Below are 24,037 nucleotides of genomic sequence, written 5' to 3' on the forward strand. Positions count from 1 at the left end.
TAATATATCTAGATGGATTCTATATCTCTATATTATACTTCATACTGTGATAATAAAATAATTATATACAGCAATAGTTATTATATAGTTTTACAAATTGCAGTATACATAAATAATTCATTAAAATATTCATTTAAAATATTCTTACAAACAATACAACTATTCCAGGAAATAAATATCCACACATGTCTTATTTATAAATTTTGTAATATTTTATACAAATCTTGCATATTGTACAATACCTTAAAAAGGTAAATAAAGAATTATGTTTTATGAAATATATCTTATTTCTTTATAAAATTAGGCAAATCATATTTTGCATTTTATATAAGATAATCAATTTAAAAGTTAGACCGTGATTTAAATTTAGAGTATCCATAACCACCTCCACCTAATTTTTTTCGTGGTCGAGAATTTTTACTTATTCCCACTTCTATAATGAAATAATGTTAAGGAAGCAATTTTTCTACAATATTTGTATATATAAATGCAGCTAGCAGGTACATATATATAATTCAAACAAAAATATATAAAGAATAAAAAATTTTCTGTACATTATAAAAATATAGCAAATAAAGAAAGAACATTTTTAACATTTTATATAATTGAAGTCTAGTTTTCTGTGCATTATACGCATATATATATAGTAAATGAATATAGTAAATACGCAAATTAAGTATTAAAATACCAAATATTATTGAAATCTCAATAAGAGACTATATTAAAAAGGATACTCAAATCCACAGCTGGTGGAACCACGAACCCAAAAGATTTTGCGACCTTTGATAAGTCCAGGGTTTCAATATCAAAAATTTGTTTTAAATGATGAGAATCATATGCCCTCACATATGCTTTGAAGGCTTCTTTTGCTGACATATTCAAAAAATAATTCTTCGAAACCAATTTTTCAAGCTAAAACAGATGAGGAAACACAATTTAATTATTTTAATGTAGCACACTTCAGATAATCCTAACTATATTAAAACAATTATTAGAATTACTTTAAAACAACAGAAATTAATAATAAGAAGTATTATATTTAATAGCATCATACATTATCAAATATATAAATTTTTATAATTTTTATTATGGAAAATTACGGTTTAATGTAAAACAAATGTAGAAGAAACTCATTTTTTTGTCACACACATTTTGTTTTTTCTGTGCATTCAAAATGTTGGAGTAAAAGTGATTTATATTTGTAGATGGAAATAACAGAAAAATTCAATTTATTTTAATCTGAAATACCGTAACTGATACATAAGGTATCCAATTCGTGTATTTAATTTACATTTTTAGTCGTCTTTGCATTTTATAGTTTACAGAAAATGTTTGCACACACAATTATTACATATCCTTTACCCATGACTTTAAAAAAAAAAAACTCAAAAAAACAGAGTAATACAGATATATATATTTATAGAAAAGAATATTTTTTATATTTGGTGTATAGACACCATATATCAGTTAATAACCATGATATACATGTTGCATATTTTAAAATATAAGGCATGATATCAAAAACTATCAACTTCCTACATATACCTAACATGGAATATAATCATTCTTGTTTTGACAGATTCTACAAATTGACTTTGTTACAAAATTGAATAGAATTTAGAGATTATATTTCGCTATCTTCATTTTGTAAAGTTTTAATATGGATTTACGGATTGCTTTAAATAAAATATTTCCAATTCTATTAATTTTTAGTTAAAAAATAAAAATGAAAATATGTATGTTTACCTGTAATTGAATATCAGCAATTTTATTCCATGAAAAATCAAATTCGTTTACAGGTACTCTAGCCTGTTTAAGATAACGGAGGAAACCAAGTTCCTCTGGCCTTAAAATTAGTAACGCATGACCGCTGCTACCTTCTCCTCGAGCTGTTCTACCAACACGATGAATATATTCCTGCAACAACATTTAGCTATTATATTCATTACCAATTTAATAATGTTTGCATTATGTTACATTTAATTTAATTTACCTTAGGATCATCTGGAGGATCATATTGTACAATCCAATCAACAGCTGGTATATCAAGACCACGTGCAGCCACATCAGTACAAAGGAGTATACCAGAAGATGCATTACAGAATTGGAAAAATGTTGTTGTTCTCTTCGTTTGTTTCTGTTTCCCCTATCAAATAATTAAAATATGTAATATAAAACTATTAGGTATCAACTAATTGAAAGTATTCCACACTGTACCGTACATGTATGCTTAATACTGGCAAATCAATGTAATTTAGTAGTTCATGGTGATATTTGACTGACATACACGAACTGAAGAAAACCATAACCTTTTTCTTTCTGTTCTTTTTTAAAAAAGTAAATAAAAGTAAAAATCTCTTTTCACTGGGGCACACAACATAACCCTGTTCTAAACCTTCTACTGTTGCTTTTTCCTTATCATCATCAACACCAACATAAACTGGTTCTTTTTTTAAAGCTAAAGTTGTTAACATTTCCGTTCGCTTGGTTTGTGTTGCACTGAACAACATTGTTAATCTCTTTTCTATAATAAAATATGTATATATTCTTTATCATTATCATTATTTCTGCTACAAAAATATGAAAGATTGAACTAACTTGGTAAAATGTTAATAATTTGTTTCAGTTCTTCTTCAAAACCAATATCTAAGATACGATCAGCTTCATCAATAACCAGACATTGAAGATTTTTATACAAAAAGTCTGCTGTATTTTGTAGATGATCCAATAATCTACCAGGGGTAGCTACGATAATATTAATTCCTTTTGCAAGTTTTTGAGCTTCAGTCTGTCTATTAGCACCCCCCATTAATAAACCATATGTATGGTAATGATACTTCATTAGTTCTTTTAAAACTCCAAATGTTTGCATAGATAACTCTCGTGTTGGAGATATAATAATGCAACCTGTGCCTAAAAATAGTAATATATTGAAATACTTATATCCCGAATATTTTATTTATATTATTAACATACCATTGCGAGGCATAAATTTCAATTTATAAATTAATTCAACAGCAGGTATTAAAAATGCTAAAGTTTTCCCAGATCCTGTTTTTGCAGAACCCACTAGATCTCTTCCTTCTAGTAAAGGAGGAATAGCTTTAGCTTGTATTTCTGTCATGTTTGTAAAACCCATGTCTTCTATTGCTTTTAAAGTATTTTCACAAACAGATTCTGCTAATACCTTAAAATTTGTATCATTTGCTATCGTTAGACCCATTGCAGATCCAGGTACTGCAAGAATGAAAAATAAATCAAATTAATATTCATATATATATATATATATATATTATATATAATTTAATACTGATTATCTAAGGGGTAAACCATAAAATTGTATGAAAGGAACTTTTTAAATAAAAATATTTTTAATGAATTTCGATGGTTAACTTCCGAATGATATGTCACTTATAGCAAATGTTTTTGTTTTGGAATTTACAGTAATTAAAAGATTAGTGAAATTTTCTTAAAATACTTACAATTTTCATCAATACTATTAGTATTGTTTTCTTGTGATATTTGATCATCTTCGATTTTCTTTCTTTTCTCTGTAACATATAATAATTACATGTTATACAATAAATATATTAAGGGAAACGTCTGGGTTGATGAAATAAGATTTAGATTTGAAATTTTTTAATATCACATACAAATAGTTGTTTTATATTATATAAATAGATTATTCAAGTTTATACAGATGAAAAATATATAAAGTAAAAGTCATATACTCTCAAATAAACAGATAGCACATATGGCTACGTTTAATTTCTCATGTCTCAGTTGGTTTACAGTCTTATTGTTAATAAAGATCTACATCATATAATACCAACAATAGCCATACTACTAATGTACAAACTATAGAAAATTTCAGCAGATTAGAGAAATTAATTAAAACACAGACAGAACATATAAACAACTTATTATCTTTGTTAGCACTGGTAATAAATAAAATAACGCTCAGTATAAAATAATGAAGCTGATATATATTACTACAGGGAATGCCATTGCATTAGTTCAACATAAAAACAAACTGGAAATCATCCTAGACTGCTACAAAATAGATATAATGCTCATTTTTGAAACTCATTTCACAAACAAAAATCACTTAAATATCAATGTCTATAATACATCACATTCAACACCCCAGTGGTCAGGTAAATCAGACATTAATATAAAATCAAATATAAAACATTATAAGCTCCATTAGAAGCATGATATAAAAAGAATTATCTCCAGGCATCTAATGTTATGATTCAAGACTGGTATAGTCTGCAATATCTACTATTTACTGCCCTTCTAGGCACGATTTTTTGAAGAAAGATTTTGATTATTTTTTTGGAAGTTTCATTCTTAATAACAACATAAATCCAAAGGAAGCTCCAGGACACGACATGATCAATGATAAAATGATCAAATTTGTGATCATAGAAACTTTATGCCATCTCTGCGTCCATTTATGCCAGAATGAAGTATGGTTGTACAATAAATTTAATTGAGGTTTCTTACGTATATCTAGGAAACTATAGCCAAGCGATGGTAACATGCATAGGGGAAAGTTGTTCATGATGTTGATTTGGACAACACACTTGAAGGTCATTGGAATCGACGAGATTGTCTGATATTAAATAATTACTGTTATTTCTCAACTTACTTTTACACTATTTAAATAATTAATCATAATTTAAATAATTTAAATAATGATTCTGCAACATACCATGTCAAAGCATGTGATGAAATGAATGACCATCACGTTAAATATATGTTGTAGATTAATGTAAACATAGATAAGTATAAGTAATGGAAACATTCTATAAGTGGAAAAATAATGACATTTGGATTCATGTTCATTAAAACTCTTTTGCCTGTGTTAATAAATACTACATGCTGTTAAAGTTTATCATTAACTCCTTGACACATCTTGTATATTATATATATTTTTCATTATACGAATATTAGTATGCAAACAATAGAAATTTTAGAGACATCCAATTTATTATTTTCGCTCATCCAAGAAGATAAAAAATTAAACTTTGAACATTTTTACGCTGATTGAAAATTATATTTTTCACATTTATAGAAAGAATTACTTTCTTTTACTATTTACATTACACTTTCCATTCTATTATATTATTATTTTTTTATGGTTAGATAGTAAAGAATATGAACATTAAAAGGTTACTTAAATATCAAAGAATTTTTCTCAAACATGATTTAGATAAAAATTAGGAAATTATAAAAAGCAATTACTTTGAGTAAATCTGTTTTGATTCTAACGGATGTTAATATACTAATTTCAGTTAACAAATTAAATTCTACATAGCAATGCTTTCACTATTGTGTATACTTTATATGTGCCTTAAAAATATAACAAACATAAATACACTCTATTTTCAGTTTTGAAGAAAATTAAAATATTAATAAATGCAATCTAAATTGTATAAATTAAATAAATAATTATTTTAACTTACTTTTTACTGGCTCACTTTCTTGTGAGTGACGTCTTTTCGATTCATTCATAACATCTCTATCATTTTCTTGAATATCATCTTCTAAGTTTTCAATTGGGGCTTCACCTGCCATTAATATAAAATAGATTATCATTAAGAGCTAATAATTTTATGTAAAGATAGGTTATAATATAGCGATAATAAATTATATTTTATGACTACATTTATAACCTTGTATTTGTTTCTCCCGTTCTTTCAATACTTCAAGTTTCTTCCTTTCTTTCTTCTTAATTTTTCGCATTAAAACTTTATTAGGTACTGACATATTTATTTAACAAATCAAATGCTTATTTTAATGCAATAAAATATCTCAACAAGTTTTATCCATGTGCTAAACTGAAAATTGTCTTCTTTAAAACTAGTTTGCAATGACTGGCAGTGGGCGTTACGGTCGCCCAATCAGAGCGTTTCTCTCACTGATATAGCAATCTCCCTGCTTCAAGACGTTGCTAAGAACACATGTGAGAAGGGAAATTCTTGATCCAATATTAAAAATGTCAGTCAAAAGATGGAGGTGGGAATTCTATCCGCATTAATCTTTCCCTATTATTTTTTTTTAATTTATACGAAGAAAGAATAGCTTAAAACTTCAATAAAATAAGAACCAAAACAGAGGTTTTATTAGAAAATGAATTAAACAAACTTAGAAATTACAGATTAAAAAATATAAATATTATACAATTAAATTAAACGCCAAACTGAACTTTATTATTTGAAGGGCAAACTGAACTCTATTATTTGAACTTTATTATAAAGTATCTGTTCTATTTGGTTTCACGCTGGCATATACAAGAACCTATTTAGTTCCACCACAAATGTGGCATGCTGTGGCATGCTGTGGCGCTGTGATTCACATCATCAGAGCCTGTTTTATTGTATGGTTCTATGGAAATCTTTTCTATTCGATATAAACAAATATGAGAATAATAAAATCGCGCAATAATTAAACTAACTTGCCTTTGAAAGAGAAATTAATTATTTATTATATCTTTTTAGAGAAGAAGAGAAAATCTTTCCTTTAAAACGATAATGGATCAGTAAAATAATGCAATAATTTTAATATATTCTCCATATGCAATAGCTTTTTAGATATAACATTAAATTCACTTTTCTCACAATAATGTTTTTGTTATAATAAAATTTAAATTTCATTTTAATAGTAATTTCAATAGTTGGTAGACTGCGAATAATATTTCTGGCGATATTGTATCTGGTTTGCATACGTATTCATTTACAGAAACGACAAAAACAGAAGAACAAATTAACTACAGACAAGATTTGATGTCATGACTAATTTTACGATTTTCATCTATCTTACTTCCATTACTGAGTAAAATTTATGGTAATTATTTAGAAGTTCGCCCATATCACCGATTTTGATGTTTTTTGTATATGCTATTGGGGCCACAATTCTAAACATATATATATCGGAGATAAAGGGACGCCAGAGCCTTTCTTTCGGAATATTTGGGAAGGTCTCCAATACTTTAGTCCAGACCTTTTATTATAGTCGCACTTAAAAAATAAAACTGAGAAATAGCTGTTTATGAGTTAAGTCAATTATGGTTATCCGAGATTTATTACAGTGGGCTTGGGCTCGAAGTGACATAATGGATCACTGAATATAATCACATCTGAATATAATGAATAATGGATCACATAATAGCCACGGTCACGGGAGGGACGTGTATCTAACAGAGGTATAAAGTAATTAAATAATTCTCCTTAAAAACAGGGATTGATCTGAGGAATACGGAGAGGAGTATATAAGGGCAGTTCCACTTGGATTGAGGTGCAATCCGATAAGTTCGACTAGCCCAGTGAACACGTACACCGAGTTCCTAATCGCAATCGTCATCCCGTTTACCGTGTATTCGTTATCGAACCTAAATTCATCGTCACAGACATCTCGATCACTCAATCATCGATATCATTTGTTAACTTTTGTAATACATTTCCATAAACAAACACCATCTGGTATAAGACAACTATGGACAACTAGCAGCAAGACTCATTACACGCCCCGTTTTCCAAAGATGATCCGACATATATATATATGTATGATCGTAAATCTTGGGATAATTCAGGTGATCGATTCTGAAGTCTGAAAATCGAGTTTTATTGTGAAAGTAGTTAGATAAAATACAAAAATAAACAATAATTGATATCCGTCTATAACAATAAATAACAATAAATTACATAGACGCGAAGTAACAAGTTCTATACAATATTTACCTGAAAATCGAGAATCGATTTTCAACGTCCTGAGCTATCGATCTTTCTGTTTAGTTGCACACTAGCATAGACAAGAACCGATTGAATTCCATGCTACAAGAATCAATTTAATTGTACGGTTCTACTAAAACATTCATATCTACTTTTCTATCCGAGATAGACAAATATGAGAGTGACAAAGTCACGCAATAACGAAACTAATTGTAAGTTATCTAAGAAAAAGAAATTGATTGTTTACTATATTTTTTTAGAGAAGAAAAGAGAATATTCCCTTCCAAACAATTATAGATTAATGCAATAATTTTAATATTTTTCCACATATCATTTAGATTTAACATTAATCCTTGGTATTTGACATGTCAATTATACTGGCAGCAATATTTTTTCATCGTCGCATGGAATCAAATATTCCTTTTCATTAGTACGATGATGCTTGTTGAAACGAATTGAACGACCTTTCATATGAGATCATTTATTGTAAAATGTTATAAATGCTTTTTTGGCATTTTCTAATAGTACTTACATGAATAGAGAAAAATACGGACGACATTTTATCTTTCTAATATAGGAATCCATTGGTTCAAAAGCTTTGAGTTTTTACAAGTTTGGTACTTCTAACCTACTGTATAGCTTACTTTAACGTGATAGTCATTTAAACGGTAAATTTGATCATTTACTTAAACACATATTGTGTTCAGAATAACGGAATATCGCCTCACTATCAATATATAAATCGACTTGTTACATAACATTTTGAATAAAGGTTATAATACCTGATGATAGTGCGCTACTGCTAATGTGTAGAGTGAGACAGGTTCTGCCGCGGGTCGCCGGTGTCGCTGCTGGGGTACTGCTGCATTTTTCTTCTCATTTTTGATGCCGCGCAATCGGACTCCGATCACCGGGATTTGAAACCCAGGTCCCGAACGTTCGTAATCTAAGGCGCTAATTACTGCACACTAGTCCGACACTAGTTAGTGACGAGTAGTGGTATTTTGCTGTCGAGTGCCGCTACAGTTCCATGGTTTTTATAAGATTACGTATTTCCTTGGCGTAGTTTTCATCGCTAGTTTCTGTAAATTCTTTTATATATTTAGTGTCTTGATCGATACTATTTCTAAAGCTTCTAAGCTCGTGAGTTAGGCTTTGTTCAATCAAAGTAGAAATTAGTTCGTTTTGTTCAACGATACTCTTATCAGTTGGATTTACGTTGAGAGATATGACACTTTCAGCAGAAGATGAGTTACTATCTTCAGAAGGTATTTCGCCTCTACTGTTTCAATAATATCTAGAGGACTTGTAGAGGATGATTGATCGTGAGATTTATAAGACGAGATTGCTCGTTGTTGAAACTGTCAAGTGTATTCTAAAATAATAAATAAATAAGTACAATCAATATTCGCTAAGATGCGCGTACTAACGGATTCGTTAAAGACAGTGTAAACCGCTAATTAGATCGTTGAGAACTCGTTGATAACTCGGCAGGTACACTCGATAGGTACTGAACTCCTTACGATCGCGTCCGTTTATTTATACTGATCGAGGGAGAGACGGAAAATTCAAATTCGTCTTCGTTCGACGGTTGCACATTATTTTGCCTGAAGTTTATTTATTATTTATTATATATAAGATGGTTTGAATCGTTCCTCTAGCTCACGTGTCGTTACAAATGTACGAAAGCCAACTTACCAAAGTTCTTTGTAGATCCTCCTTTTGATCAAGAAGGTGACCGTGGTTCTTCGCTATAGAATCCGTGGAGTTCCCGTTGAAGTTTTCTCTTGATACGTTGAATGGATCCTGGCAGGGATCGCCAATTTTGTCACGTAGGAGACACAAGAAATTACGAAATTGACAGATCACACGTGATCTCCTCGCGTTCGAACGTTTCACAAGTAAGGTAAAAATTCGGACTTTAGATATGATAGTAAAATTTATTGTACGAATCCAACAGAGTAACGGTTCAGAGTGTTATAACAAAATAGGTACTGAGTGCTGATTTGGGAGAGTTCTTATACTAAGGTTTGGTCTCTCTGGAGGGTTTATCGTCGGGTGTCTATCAGACGCGGCTATTCTGTTACTATCTAGTTATTGTTTCGATGGCTGTGGCATGTAGAAAGTTTTGTTTATCCTACTACTCTTTCTGAATGTGTGACAACGGCTCGTCACGATCGAGTGGTGTAACATGATCCAATGTCAGATATCGTCGAGACCCCTCACGGAGATCGGCGTTAAGTCGATAGGAATGAGGAAGGCCGTGACAGGCGCAATAATAATCAAGGTACCCGGTGACAAAGGAAGAGAAAAAGCGTTGCAACTGGCGAAGGTGCTAGACCCAACAGCGATCAAAGTAGCAGCTCCTACAAGGACGGCGGAACTCAAGATAGTTGGTATCGACATCTCGATAGAGAAGGAGGAACTGCGACAAGCGCTGGCCCTGGCGGCAGAGTGCGGAGTCGCGGAAATACAAGTGGGGGAGATCGGAGCCACCAGAAGCGGCCTCGGGGCGGCGTATGTAAAGTGCCCGGTGGCCGGAGCCCGCAAATTGGCCCAGGCAGGGAAAGTAGCCTAGGGATGGTCCACTGCGAGGGTCATCGCGATCCCAAAGAGGCCGCTCCAATGCTACAAATGCCTAGAGCTTGGACACGTACGAGCCACATGCGTGTCCACTGCGGAACGAGGGCACCTGTGCTACAGGTGCGGCGGAAGCGGACACCGTGCAAGAGAATGTCCCGCCTTCGCACCCAGATGCCCTCTGTGCGAATCGCTCGGGGCACCCGCCAATCATAGGATGGGAGGGACGGCATGCACGCCGCCAAAGACAAGAAGGGTGACCAGAAAAAAAAAACACCCTTCCGCGAACCAGTCGCCACGGAAAGAACACAGGGATGCCCCGCCACCGCCGTCGCCGCCAAAGAAACAACACCAGCAGCAGCAGCGGTAGATGGCCGGGGGGGGGGGGCATGGAGCTGGCGCAATAAAATCAAGCGCATACTCCAGGGCAACCTAGGAAGATCGAGGCGAGCGCAAGACCTGTTCTACCAGACCATCCGGGAGAGCGAGGTCGCCCTCGCTGTGGTAGCAGAGCCATATAGCGTCCCCGACTCCCCCAATTGGGTCGGGGACTTGGCAGGGTCAACGGCGATCGGATGGACGACGACAACGACGTCGAGCGCCCCCGGCGCCCTGCTAGATCGTGGCAACGGATACGTCGCGGTCGAGTGGGCTGGGATAGCGGTGATGGGCGTCTACGTCGCCCCAACAGCGGCCTGGACGCGTACGGAGACTTCCTGAACGGAGTGAGCAACTGCATGAGAAGAAGATGCCGCTCCCGCCAGGTGCTCATACTGGGGGACTTCAACGCCCGTTCCTCGGAGTGGGGAGACAGCCGTACAAACGCACGGGGAAGAATGCTGTCCGACTGGGCCGCGGGCCTCGGGCTCCTGCTAACCAACAGGGGCTCAACGAGCACGTGCGTAGCATGGAGGGGTTCCTCTGTGGTAGACATCACGTGGACCACTGCCAGCCTGCACCGACGGATACGCAACTGGAGAGTGGCTGAGGAGGTCGAAACACTGTCCGACCACCTATACATAATGATGGAGCTTACCTCGGAGACTACGTCCACAAGACAGGACCGCAGCAACACCCGAGGCCCAAGCCGTTCCCGTCCACCGCCAACTCCAAGATGGCGACTGAAGGAAAGGGACAGAGACCTGCTCCAGGCGGCGGTCACCGTATCCGTGTGGAGCTGGGACGCGCGGGTAACGCAAGAAGGCGGCATCGACGAGGAAGCGGAAAGCCTGCAAAGGGACATGAGCGCAGCCTGCGATGCCTCGATGCCGCGCTCTATACCCGGCGGCGGAGCACGCAACCGCTGCGCCTACTGGTGGACAGAGGAGATCGCGGAACTCCGAAGAGAATGCGCGCTGGCCCGAAGAAGACTCCGAAGGGCTAGGCGCAAGCGGAGACGCGACGAAGAGATCTCCCACTGCTATGAGGACTACAGGGAGAAGAGACGCGCTCTCCAGCAGGAAATACAGAACGCCAAAGCCCGGTCCTGGATGGAACTGGTCGAGTCGGTCGAATCCGATCCGTGGGGGCGGCCCTACCGACTGGTCACGAAGAAGCTGATACCACCAGCCCCCCACCCCCATTGACCGCAAACATGGAACCAGGGTTGCTTGCCAATGTCATCGGAATTTTGTTCCCACGGCGGCGGGACAACAAGGACAAGGGCAACACGAGGCGGACACCATCCTCCCACCTCAACGAGACCATGAAGTGGAGCGAAGAGCTACGAGTCATCCAAGAGGAGCTCTTCGCGGCAACAAAAAGGATGGCATCCCGCGGCGACGTAACACCGGGACCGAACGGAATCCCAGGCCGGGTCTGGGCAGAGTCAATGAAGACCCTGGCTCCCTGTCTGCAAAGCCTGTTCACCAGATGCCTGAGGGAAGAAGTATACCCCCGGGCATGGAGAACGGCGAGGTTGATCCTACTGAGCAAGGAAGGACACCCTTTGGACTCGCCGTCCGCGTATAGGCCAATATGCCTTCTGGACGAGGTGGGCAAACTATTCGAAAGAATAATTGTCGCCCGTTTGGAGGCCCATATGGCGGAACGCGCACCTGGATGGCACAACGGCCAATTTGGATTTCAGCGAGGTCGATCGACGGTGGAAGCGGTGAAGCGGGTGAGAGCAACGACGGAAGCCATGGTCTCCCGGAAAGGAGTGGCGCTAGCGATCTCCCTGGACGTCACAAACGCCTTCAACACCATACCCTGGGACGGGATAATAAAGGTGTTAGAGTGTTTCAGGGTACCGCCGTACCTAGTACGCCTCATCCGGTCGTACCTCAATGATCGATGGATCACGTACACCGGTAGGAACGGAGAGGAAAAGAGACCGGTCGAGTGTGGGGTCCCACAGGGGTCGGTATTGGGACCCATTCTGTGGATCACGGCATATGACTCAGTCCTCCGATGCCCCATGCCACCGGGCACGGACATGGTGTGCTATGCAGACGACACCTTGGTCCTGGCCGGGGGCCGCGGGTGGTACGAGACACAGAGGCTCGCGGAGACCGCCGTGGCATGCGCAGTGCGCGCCATCCGGAGACTGGGCCTGAACGTGTCGCCGACCAAGTCAGAGGCACTGGGGTTCTTCGACGATCGCACTAGAGGAGCCCCTCCTCCTGAACTCTGCGTGGACATTGACGGAGAGGAAGTCCCGGTGAGATCCCAGATGAGGTATCTGGGTCTCACCATTGACAACGAATGGACGTTCGGTCCACATTTCGATCTACTGGTCCCGAAAGTGACGGCAGCAGCCAACGCCCTGTGCGGTTTACTGCCGAACATCGGAGGAGCGGGAACCGGAGTGCGCCGCCTATATGAGGGAGTGATTCGATCGCGGGTCCTCTACGGGGCTCCCATATGGGCCGGAGATCTAATGGCCAATCGCCGCAGCCTGACCTTGCTGCGGAGGCTACACAGGACGACCGCTATACGCATAGCAAGGGGATACAGAACGATATCCCATGCGTCGGCATCCGTGCTAGTGTCACGGATCAAATTTCTGTTTAGCACGTGCTACGCCAGATGCGATGGTTCTTGCGAGATTCCTCATAGTCTGGGCATCAAAACCTATCCATTGTTACACTAACCCGCAACAGGCCTAAGGAGATACCGTAAACCAAATCTGTTCAGTTTCATGTCTCTTCATATAAACATTTTCAGTTTACAGATGGTCCTCATGTTTGTTGCACGCTCTTAATTATTACGGAGAAAGCGGGTGTCTGGCGAGATAACAGGCTTTTCCCATGAACAAGGATGCCCATATCTGGTTTTCTTTCTCTTTACAACTTCATTTATTAACCAATGGGCATCGCGGATCATTACCCTCACTTTTCTACCGAAAAGTGTGGACGACGAATCCGCGTTCTGAGTTCAAAAGGGCACACCCACACCGAGCTTTCTTCCTTGATGGTACGAGACAGATCCGAACAGTTCTTCTTGCGATCTTTTGTAATAAAAAAGCTAACTGTGGCAAATAAACTCGACTTTATACTGAACTTTTTGTATTCACTTTAAAAATTACGCGACAATAGCTGCGTCACCTCCGTTCGAACTACAAGCTCTCGCACTCCAACAGGTGTACGATCACCTGAGGGATCCGGGCTCGGGCGACGGGGAAACGCAGCCCACCAACTGTGACCGACAGGTCCAAGACGTCCGCAGGGAGGCAAAGCGAAGGTTATGGGAAAGGTGGCGCTCCCAATTGCTGGAGGAAGACACCACGCAGCCACACCGAGCCGTTCGCGCCATCCTTCCCAACTGGGAGGCCTGGAGGGACCGCGAAGGAGTCCCACTCACATTCAGGATGACGCAAGTACTCACCGGCCACGGCGTGTTCGGAGAGTACCTGCTAAAAATTCAAAGAGAGGTGACGTCAATCTGTCACCTCTGGCAAGAGGAGGAAGATACGGCACAACACACACTGGAGCGCTGCCTAGCGTGGGAAGAACCGTGCCGCATACTACGCCTCACCATCGGCGATAGGCTAGCCCCTGAAGCAATCATAGAGGCTATGACGAGGAGCCAACAGGAGTTAGCCGCCGTCCGCAACTACTGCGAGCAAGTAATGCTAGCTAGTGCTTCGCCGAAGAGAACCGATACGACGCCGCGCGACTGCGGCACCACCACTACCGCCGTCATAGAAGAGCGCGACGAAGGAGCCGTCAGACTGAGGAGGGTCTGGGCTCCCCCTCAGACTCGCACGACGGTCCAGGGAATGCGGCACTAGGGGGGGAGTGGTCCCCCTCCCTTGCTGCCAACCTCAACCCGGAGGCTTCCCACAACAACAAAGGGAGACGACGACGAAGGAGTGTTGCGGTAGCAAATCTAAAGAAAGGAACCGGGACACCCCTGACAAGCGTCATGAAGACCACCGTGGGGTTTTAGTCGGCAAGAGTCGGACACTACCCGCCGCCCCCCAGAGGGCGGCCAGGCGTCCATGAGGATTTCCCCACGAAAAAAAAAAAAAAGATATCGCCGAGACAATGTATCTAGGTACTAATATTGTTGAAGTAATTACTTCAAGAAAAACTCTACATCTTTACTTTTGTATATCCGTGACCCGGATACCGCTGTTACGAAAAGAATATAATTTAGCGAGACAAAAAATTCGAAATAAGGAGAAGTCCATATTATTGTGCCTTGAAATATAAATTATGTTTAGGATTACAAGGTATAGAAACAGAAGAGCTATAAATAGATTTCTATTTCTGTTTCTTGTGGCCTTCAACTAAGCTATAAGGTTAACTTTTTGATGATGTCTTTTGCTATAAATATATGAACGCTTCTTCTATTGTATTGTAACACTGTAAAAGCGAGGATCTGGATTAATATACACTATACTTATAATACTTTGCATAGTGAGTATACATATTACTGTTACCATTTTCAATGTTCTCGCGAGTGGGTTCCGAATTAAGTGGATGTATGTTACGCCGATATTGTATACCGTCTATAAGTTATATTGAACATTTACTGTAATATAAAACGATTGCTATTTTCGTTCCGACTTTTTTATAAACAGTCTGGACACTCGCGCATATGATTTTTCTGTGAACATCTGCAGACAAGACGATCGTGGTGTGTGTGTGTGTGTGAAATTTGTATAAACATTGTTTATATTTGCTATTATTTATTAATTATTTATGGAGGCAAAGGATTAGGGGAAATATTAATTCTCTCTATTCGAAAATTCCATGAGGCGGTTTTCGATTTGCTGTTATGGATATTAATGAGTAAGCAGGTATAATGTTTAATCTATGATTTTTCTTACAAAACTTCGCGCAGGGTGGTTTACGTCTTCAAATGTCATAATCTTCTTCTCTATGACTTGTACGAGATAAACTGCTGCCCATGTATCGTTCTATTTGAGGATGCCTGTGCACCCCGCTGCTTAGGGGTGCTAGGGGTGCTTAGCTTTCGTTCGTGTAAGGAGGTTTGCTCACGCACAGATATATTTCGGCTAATTTTTAATCGTATTGTACATATATGAAAAATATTTACAAATTACACGTATAATTGCAATTGAGAATATATGTACGTAGAATAATACATAAATATAAGTACAAATAGTTTTAGAACTTATGTCTATTTTATGGACTTATGTTTGTCATTTTGTAATAATGTAGAATACACTTATAAACAATTGTGTTTCCTTCTTCGTAATTACAAGTGTATACATGATTTGACATTAACTCATAAAGTAAAGCAAGGAATAAGAAAGGAAGCAAAATGCTCTGGGTTCATATAATTAGAGATAATATAGCATGACGAAAAATGTCGCACAATACATGTTCCCAACGTTCATGCAGTCAAGCAAATTAAGGATAACGAGAAAGGATAGTAGAAAGATAGACAAAAAAGGCTATTAGTGAATAATTTGATGAACGAAGAAATGACGAATATTTGTGCCTGTAACTCTCAAACTATAATTTCTCAGAGAAGTATACATACGAAATTGTATACGGACACTCAAAATATAAATATAGATATAAATAATTTTTATATGTTTATGATATGTTTATGATTAATTAGATCATCTACTGAAAGCATATCCAAATTTATTTTTAACGTCAATTCTTAAAAAGTTACAGAAGCAAGAATATATGACAAAAATTTTTCTACGGGTGGTTTATCCATATTCCCATTGATACATCAATAAAATAATTTTTCTGCAGCAATGCAAATCGTAATGACATTGCACGAAAGTGTCGTAAGAAAACCGCGTATTTTTTATGAGGTTCGGTTTAATGTTTGTAGAATCGCTATTTGCATAACATGCACTTAAACAATCGGTATATTTTACTGTGATGGATACCAAATGTGTTGATTTATTTAATGACGAGACGAGTAAATACTTGTGATAATAAGATATATTAAAAATAACTCTATGATATTCTAAAATACAGAATTAGTATATTACGTCATAATCATCGTTCGCTCCTAGAGAGCATGTTCGCCTATTTATACTGGTCGGGGGAGTACCGGAAAGTTTGAATTCGATTCCGGTTGACGGTTACACGTAACGGCGATATTGCTTTATTCGAAGTTTGTTTACTTTTAAATCTTATACATCGAAGCGACGTTGATACTTCGAGGAAAAACAACATGTGTTACTCTCGATTTGAATCGTCCTACGTCCTGCTACAGTATTTTCAATTCTAATTGTTTTCCAATGTATCTCGCGATGTAACCAACTGCTTGATCTGAATAGTAACTTACACTGCCATTCAATGGTCAATGACAAGTTGAAATTATAAAATTCCTCTAAACACTGATTTCATGAATCTATGTTCTCTAAATTATATCTTTTTAACTCTGTCAGTTTTATATGTAGAAAATATTGCAGCGTCATATAGGTCAAAACGTGGATTTTTCGTAGCTGAAGAGACATTTAAAATTTTTGTAGTATTCAACATCGAAAAATTTTCACTGCAAAAATTTATTTCATACCGAATTAGTAATCATTTGTGAGCAAATATTACGAGTTGAGAGACGGTTTTGGACGGATTTAGGCACCAGCCACTTCTACCTCTGATTGTACAAAAAAGTTGATCCTTGCTCATTTTGTAGGTAAATCAATATTTTAATGTAATTTCTGGATATTTCATATATCTATAAAAAAAGTCAATAGCAGCTGTAACGTTGATATACAAACTTTTCATGTAATTAATTTCTTGCGATATTTCACGTCGCCAGATATTTTTATTCTGTTTCGATGAGGGGCATTTGTGGCATTTTCCTCGCGGATTTCAAATGTTTAAAGTAGCAAATAAGTTTCCAAATGATCTGTTCGTTATTCCCATGTAATAAAATTCTGTATTCTGCAAGACAATCATGTATATTTTTTCTTTCGACAGTATATGACAGGAGTCAGAAAACACATGTATGTACGGTTCACTTATATGTGAAAAATATAGCCGTGGAATATTATTCTCAATGCCGAGATCTATTGAAAGCATTTGAACAGCAAGCAATTGAGCCATATAATTGGACCATCTGTTTCAAATTGTAACATGATGATCATATAAATAAGTCTCGACACTCGATAGGGAAGTCCGTCTATAGAATTGAGTTATATCTACTCGTTAGTCGTTAGTTGAAAACGTCAATATGGAAGATCAAGAAAATGCGCGTTTTTGCGAGACAAACAGAGACGAACAGAGTGTCTCTATCTCTGTCTGAGACGTTCATAGCACGTTACGCATGCGCAGAAAGTGAACCTTCGTATCTTGCATGTTGATATTTCACAACTAGTCGCGACTCAATTTTCGGACGATTTTCCCTGAACTCCGGTATATGAGTATCGAGAATTGTTTATGTCATGATTGTGATACTACACTTCCATACTGGCATAGACAAGAACCTATTCAATTCCACGCTAGTTTTTATATTACAACAAAATGTATCTATCTGTATTTTACAATTTACAATTTACATATTAATTAACATAAAAGTAATCAATTAATATGGGATGAGTACAATACGCTAGGCAAAAATTATAATTATTATACGTTATTGCACATAAAAAATGTAAATATATTTTTATTGACCGCTTGAAGTATCAGCATATGTATATATATTAAATTTAACGCTACTTTATACATACATACATACTGTTTTATCGACCGTTCGCGGAGAGACGCGATCTCAAGGAGCGCGTCAATGGGGGTCGTAAATTCCCGTTACGATATACAATCGACGCCACGAAACTAATCGATCCCCTATTTCGTTTAGGATAATTGAATTAATTATAACGCTAAGGTAACAGGTTATAATGTACTTTTTATTCCAACAACAATTGTAGACAATATGGTCACGCTCGTTGCGTATATATATATATATATATGTCGAGTTGGCGTTAGGGCTTGGATTAGGGGCGTGTAACGAATCTTCGTCTGGGTTGTTCATCGTTGTTGTACAATCGAGATAGCGTTTATTATCACAGATATAGATGGTACAAGATCGACCAGTGGCCGCGGTAACTAGACGCTAATGACAATGACCTTAGGTTCGATATGACGAATCCACGGTCCACGGGCTAACTCTTTGTTAAACTTAGAACATATTTTGAAGCACAAAGTAACGTTTGCTGTGACGCTCGGTATATTGCTCTCTAGACGATGTGTCACTCTCCAAGGAGATCACAACAATAATTGACTGATGGAAACTTTCCTCTCCTTACAATCGCGTTCGCTTTGTTGAACATTGGCCCGGGATACCAACAAAATTGCAGCCGCCGTTGCTATGCAGACCCGCGTAGCTGCGACATTGCTTTGCCCGGGGTTTGATTATTAACACAACGTGTGTCTCATAATATTGGCACTTCTCTGCTAGGTGGAACGTTCATCCCATGACCGTGGCTAAGCTCATTGTCTCAAGTTTCGAATGACTGTGTCTGGGTTATTTTGTGAATGAAATTGAGGTTTTTCCAAGTAATTCCAACGGGTGACCCCGTTGTCCTTTCATCTCCGACATATATATATGTCGGAGTAGAGTTGTTTGAGTTTTGATTATGGGCGTGTAAAGAATCTTCGCCTGGGTTGTTCATTGTTGTTTCACAATCAAGATAACGTTTATTAACACAAATACAGAAGAAATAAGTTTGAACAGTAACAACGGTAACTAGACGCTGATGGCAATGACCTTAGATTCGATATAGCGAATCCACGGTCCACGGGCTCACTCTTTGTTAAACTCAAAATAGAATTTCTATGCACAAAAGTATCGCTCGCTATGACGCTCTTTATATTGCTCTCTAAACGATGTGTCACTCACCAAGGAGATCACAAGAACAACTGAGTAATGGAAACTTTCTTTTCCTTACGGTTGCGTTAGCTTTGTTTAACGTTGGCCTGGGATACCAACAAACTGTTACCGTTGCTAGGCAGACTCACATAACTGCGACATTGCTCTTGCCCAGGGTTTGATTGTTAATACAACGTGTGTCTCATAATATTGGTACTTTTCTGTTAGGTGAAACGTTCATCCCGTGACCGCGGCTACGCTCGGCGACCGATTGTCGCCTCGAGCCTAAGCTCATTGTCTCAAGTTTCGAATGACTGTGTCTGGGTTATTTCGTGAATGCTATTGAAGCTTTTCCAAGCAATTCCAACGGGTGACCCCGTTGTCCTTTCATCTCCGACATATATATATATATGTTAATTAGATATATGTTGATTGAATTAAAGTAGTGAAGCCAGTGCAGAGATGTTGACTCATCTGTAGTCGTAGATTCAATGAAGTTCGGTGACGCTGTCGCAGAGGAAAACTCTTGCTGGGTGTTGGTCGCCCCACCACCGGTCGCTTGCGGGTGAAAATCCCACTTTATACCTGATGGAGCAATAACCATAAGGAACATTTTGACTCGAAGGTGTTTTATACCATTTAATAGCCTTAACGGTCAAATCGAAATGCTTAGTTTTACGACAATTCCTTATGATTATTGCGGTCCAACTAATTATGTTGACGTAACGAGTGGCCGCCTCGACCGAGTGATAGATTCCGGGCTACGCAAAGCGTCACTGGACGAAACACATACATACATACATACATAATGCAGGTTTCGTGAAATGTCGGTATGATTCGAGATGTATGGTAAACACTACGCCTGTTTATATTCTCAGATACTGCAAACTGTGTAGGTCTTCTTGCAATGAGTATTATTTCTGTGAAATTTACAGTGTTTCATATTATATTCATTTTTTATTTTTGCATATAAATATAATCAAAAGAATTGCAGATAATGGATATGATACATCAATATGGAATATTCAATATAAAAAATATATATAATTATAGAAATGTTAGGAAAATATACCTATAGTCATTCTTTGATAAGAGTTTCAATAAATGTTAGTTATTCCGCGTTATTTATCGATATCGTGATCTAATTTTATATTATTTTAGTATTATTTATTCATGGAAATGTAAAAGTTATAAAACATAAATACATAATAATAAAATGACATTATAAATATACAAATATCATTCAATATGTATAAATTACGTATGAAATTACAAGAATCGTTGACTGTAAAACAAATTCCTTGGAAACTATAACTGAAAAAAGTTATTTATAACGTTGAGCTTATTGACATGTTTCAAGGTCATTGAAGTCAGTGATATCGTCCTATTCCCAATAATTACCAACTTTTTTTATAATAATTATCTATGTATTTATTTCGAAAGCAATAAATATATTTATATGTAACTACTAAAACATGTATGAAAGAAGTACCACAAGTATGAATAAGTATATCATTAATACAAAAGTAAATTGTTATACAAAACATTTGCCTATAAATAAATATTATTGTAAAGTAAATACCTTTCGTTTCAGGTCAATAATGAGACTGTATGGCTTTTCCGATGGACCACCGTCTCTTGCCTGTCGCCAAGCTCTAAAAGCTTTAAATATTCAATATGAATTAGTCAACTTGAACTTTAGCAAGGAAGAACACATGACAGACGAATTTGCACAAGTATGCTTATATTAATGACATACTACTACTTAATATAGTTAAGGCTACTTAATAAATACTTTTATTATATGTAAAAAACTTCTTAATATTTATAGTTAAATCCACAAAAAGAAGTACCTGTGTTAGTCGACGACGATGTTGTAATGGGAGAAAGGTACAAATTTACCTAAAACATAAATTATTCCGCCTACTTTAGTAAAAAGAGATACTTTGATGGATTTCCTATAAAAAGTTAGTTTTTTATGAAATTTTTTATGAAAATAATATTATACCCACTGATTACTAAATATTAAAATGACATTAAAGTAACGCATTAATTCATAAATTAAATTAAATTAAATTACAATCTTGCAAATTATATATAAATATTATGTCGATACGAACAGAGTAATAAAAATTACGTTTTATCTTAAATGCAATGGATTGGAAGAACACATTCGATAACTGAACAAAATTTTGAATCCATAATCTAATAATCATATCGCATAAACTATATTAGGACCAAAGACTCAATAATATTAAGATAATAAGAAAATTTCTTTCTGTTTTAATACACGTGTATGCTAGCGTTGCTATTCTACAATATCTTGCCGACAAATATGACACAACAGGAAATCTATACCCGAAGGATATAAAGAGTCGTGCAATAGTTAATCATCGATTGTGTTTTAATTTGGCTATGTATTACGATCGTATTTTTGACCATGTGGTGAGTAAATAATAAACACAATTTAATGTACGCATATAACGTTGAAAATTCTAATATGCTGTTGTCAATAAGCTTTAAAAGAATGTAAACATTTAAAAAAGAAAATTTTGAAAACATTATAAACCTAATTGTACGTCATGAACTACATCTGATCTTTAAAAGAGAAAAATGCACAAATAGATCATATCCTCTTACAAATAATGTTTACAATCTTCATAATTGTATATTAAGTTTGGATACTAAAGCATTATCAATTTTGAATAATTACGCGGAGCCAAATAATTTCACATATGACTACTTCCAAATACTTCGCAAGACTGATTGCACTATTATTACTAATTACTGATTATTATCGATTATCCATATCTAACACTTACAATTAGTGATATCATCCACTGCATTTTTCAACTTTAATAATGATCATTTAATTATATAAAGTAAATAGTTAAATAACCATTTTATAACGAATATATATAGTTTTATTACAATGCTTTTAAATGATACATATGGTACTTAGTTTATTGCCGATGATATAACGAATTCTACTTTCCGTGCTCGTTTGCAAGCGTATAAATACATATTTATATTATGCACAAGGTATAGATATTAATGCATATGAAAACATTTAAATTGTTTACACTACCTACCTCACTCAATGCTTTTTTTCATATTTACTTTCCATTTGAAACTTATCTTTTTTCTATGGTTCATATGGAACAAATAGAATATACAGTTAGTCATTGTGATAAAAGTTTCCTATAATAAATGCTCAAGTATTATAGTTTCATGATCTATTGTACGCAATTATTTTGCAACATGTTTAAACAAATTTTTAATTTGTATTAAAATATTTTTCTACAGATGGCTCCTATATACTTTGATTATAGAAGAACATCAAGGAGTGTGAGGAAAGTGAGAATGGCACTAGATTGTTTTAATACATATTTACAACGTTTAAATACAGAATACGTTGCGGGTAGTAAGTATCATGATTTTAATATGAATACTTTCTATAAACCGTATAGGTTATTGTAACAGTTATAGAAATTTAACTAGATTATTAAGCTACACAAAAATTTAATTCATTTATAAGATTTATTTTTTTTATGTGAAAATAACCTAAATATTCTTTATCAATACCGATATAGTTTACAAAAAGAGATAATTCTATATTTTTCAATTCATATCGCTTGTATTATTAAAGTACAATGGTTTAATTATTACATTTACTTAACAGATACGCTGACCATCGCCGATTTTCCCTTAGTTACTGCAACTATGTGTCTAGAAGCGATCAGGTTCAGATTAAATCCGTGGCCTTACGTATCAATATGGTATAATAATTTTAAACAGAAACATCCGGAATTATGGAAAATCGCTGCAGAAGGTATGCGAGAAATTAGTTTCTACCAGGAAAATCCACCTGATTATTCTCATATAAGACATCCGTTTCATCCAACTATCAGAAACTTTAATATTGTTATCACATGAGTAATAAGGTGCAATTATTTTATAACGGTTCCACATATATGGAATACTAACACATTTCTAAAATTAAATGTTAATATACATACATTACTACGTTCTCTAATAAATTAAATGTTTTTACTGACATTGACATATGTGATATTTCTTTAAATATTAGTTTCAACCCAACTAAAACTATGACGTATTTACATACACATACATAATATATACTCTAAGGACAATTATATATATTTCTTTATATAGATACAAAGTTTAGTTCATGATTTGTATGTATATAATTGACCACATGCGTCACAAGTTAAAAAATATTCTATTTGAGTTATATGTATAGTACAGTCGATTCGATACGGAAATAAACGAGTTACAATGATAACAATTCCCTAGACATTTGTACACATATATGTCTTATATATATGTCTTGTACATATATATATGTACGAAATTCTTCAATAATCTCATTACAGAAATACTTCTTCTTATTATTACAGAAATACTTCTAAATAATTCTTCTTACAAAAAAAAAAACAAAAAAAAAA

General features: G+C 36.2%; 3 protein-coding genes across 4 annotated transcripts; 2 read left to right on the forward strand and 1 right to left on the reverse strand.

Moving 5' to 3' along the window:
• Positions 1 to 188: 188 nt before the first annotated feature.
• Pit (probable ATP-dependent RNA helicase pitchoune) lies at positions 189 to 5,916 on the reverse strand. 2 transcript variants are annotated; one of them, XM_072019983.1, is made up of 10 exons: positions 5,673 to 5,916; positions 5,472 to 5,576; positions 3,483 to 3,551; positions 2,977 to 3,237; positions 2,599 to 2,913; positions 2,223 to 2,524; positions 1,994 to 2,146; positions 1,747 to 1,917; positions 735 to 912; positions 189 to 433 (listed from the first exon to the last, which is right to left on the reverse strand). In XM_072019983.1, exons 1-10 carry the CDS (start codon positions 5,773 to 5,775, stop codon positions 342 to 344), a joined length of 1,749 nt encoding a protein of 582 aa, XP_071876084.1. In that variant the 5' UTR covers positions 5,776 to 5,916; the 3' UTR covers positions 189 to 341. The 2 variants fall into 2 exon arrangements, with proteins under 2 accessions (XP_071876084.1, XP_071876085.1); XM_072019984.1 differs by having other exon boundaries at positions 5,682 to 5,915.
• A 5,425-nt stretch (positions 5,917 to 11,341) lies between these two features.
• LOC139996262 (uncharacterized) lies at positions 11,342 to 14,550 on the forward strand. The gene is made up of 3 exons (XM_072020515.1): positions 11,342 to 11,674; positions 11,752 to 13,090; positions 13,856 to 14,550. Exons 1-3 carry the CDS (start codon positions 11,342 to 11,344, stop codon positions 14,548 to 14,550), a joined length of 2,367 nt encoding a protein of 788 aa, XP_071876616.1.
• Positions 14,551 to 21,143: 6,593 nt separating this feature from the next.
• Positions 21,144 to 23,625, forward strand: Gfzf (GST-containing FLYWCH zinc-finger protein). The gene is made up of 5 exons (XM_072020453.1): positions 21,144 to 21,304; positions 21,400 to 21,458; positions 21,872 to 22,013; positions 22,875 to 22,992; positions 23,251 to 23,625. Exons 1-5 carry the CDS (start codon positions 21,170 to 21,172, stop codon positions 23,502 to 23,504), a joined length of 708 nt encoding a protein of 235 aa, XP_071876554.1. The 5' UTR covers positions 21,144 to 21,169; the 3' UTR covers positions 23,505 to 23,625.
• Positions 23,626 to 24,037: the final 412 nt, after the last annotated feature.

This window comes from Bombus fervidus, chromosome 17, assembly GCF_041682495.2.
Source record: "Bombus fervidus isolate BK054 chromosome 17, iyBomFerv1, whole genome shotgun sequence".
In the NCBI taxonomy this organism is placed as follows: Eukaryota; Metazoa; Arthropoda; class Insecta; order Hymenoptera; family Apidae; genus Bombus; species Bombus fervidus.

Coding starts and splice junctions, on each gene's coding strand:
- LOC139996262 (XM_072020515.1), top strand. CDS start 11,342: ATGGAGCTTACCTCGGAGACTACGTCCACAAGACAGGACCGCAGCAAC. Junction 11,675..11,751: donor TCCGAAGAGAATGCGCGCTG/GCCCGAAGAAGA, acceptor TGAGGACTACAG/GGAGAAGAGACGCGCTCTCC. Junction 13,091..13,855: donor AGCAGCCAACGCCCTGTGCG/GTTTACTGCCGA, acceptor ACGCGACAATAG/CTGCGTCACCTCCGTTCGAA.
- Gfzf (XM_072020453.1), top strand. CDS start 21,170: ATGAGACTGTATGGCTTTTCCGATGGACCACCGTCTCTTGCCTGTCGC. Junction 21,305..21,399: donor TGACAGACGAATTTGCACAA/GTATGCTTATAT, acceptor TAATATTTATAG/TTAAATCCACAAAAAGAAGT. Junction 22,993..23,250: donor TACAGAATACGTTGCGGGTA/GTAAGTATCATG, acceptor TTTACTTAACAG/ATACGCTGACCATCGCCGAT.
- Pit (XM_072019983.1), bottom strand. CDS start 5,775: ATGTCAGTACCTAATAAAGTTTTAATGCGAAAAATTAAGAAGAAAGAA. Junction 3,238..3,482: donor TAATAGTATTGATGAAAATT/GTAAGTATTTTA, acceptor TCATTCTTGCAG/TACCTGGATCTGCAATGGGT. Junction 2,914..2,976: donor GAAATTTATGCCTCGCAATG/GTATGTTAATAA, acceptor TACTATTTTTAG/GCACAGGTTGCATTATTATA.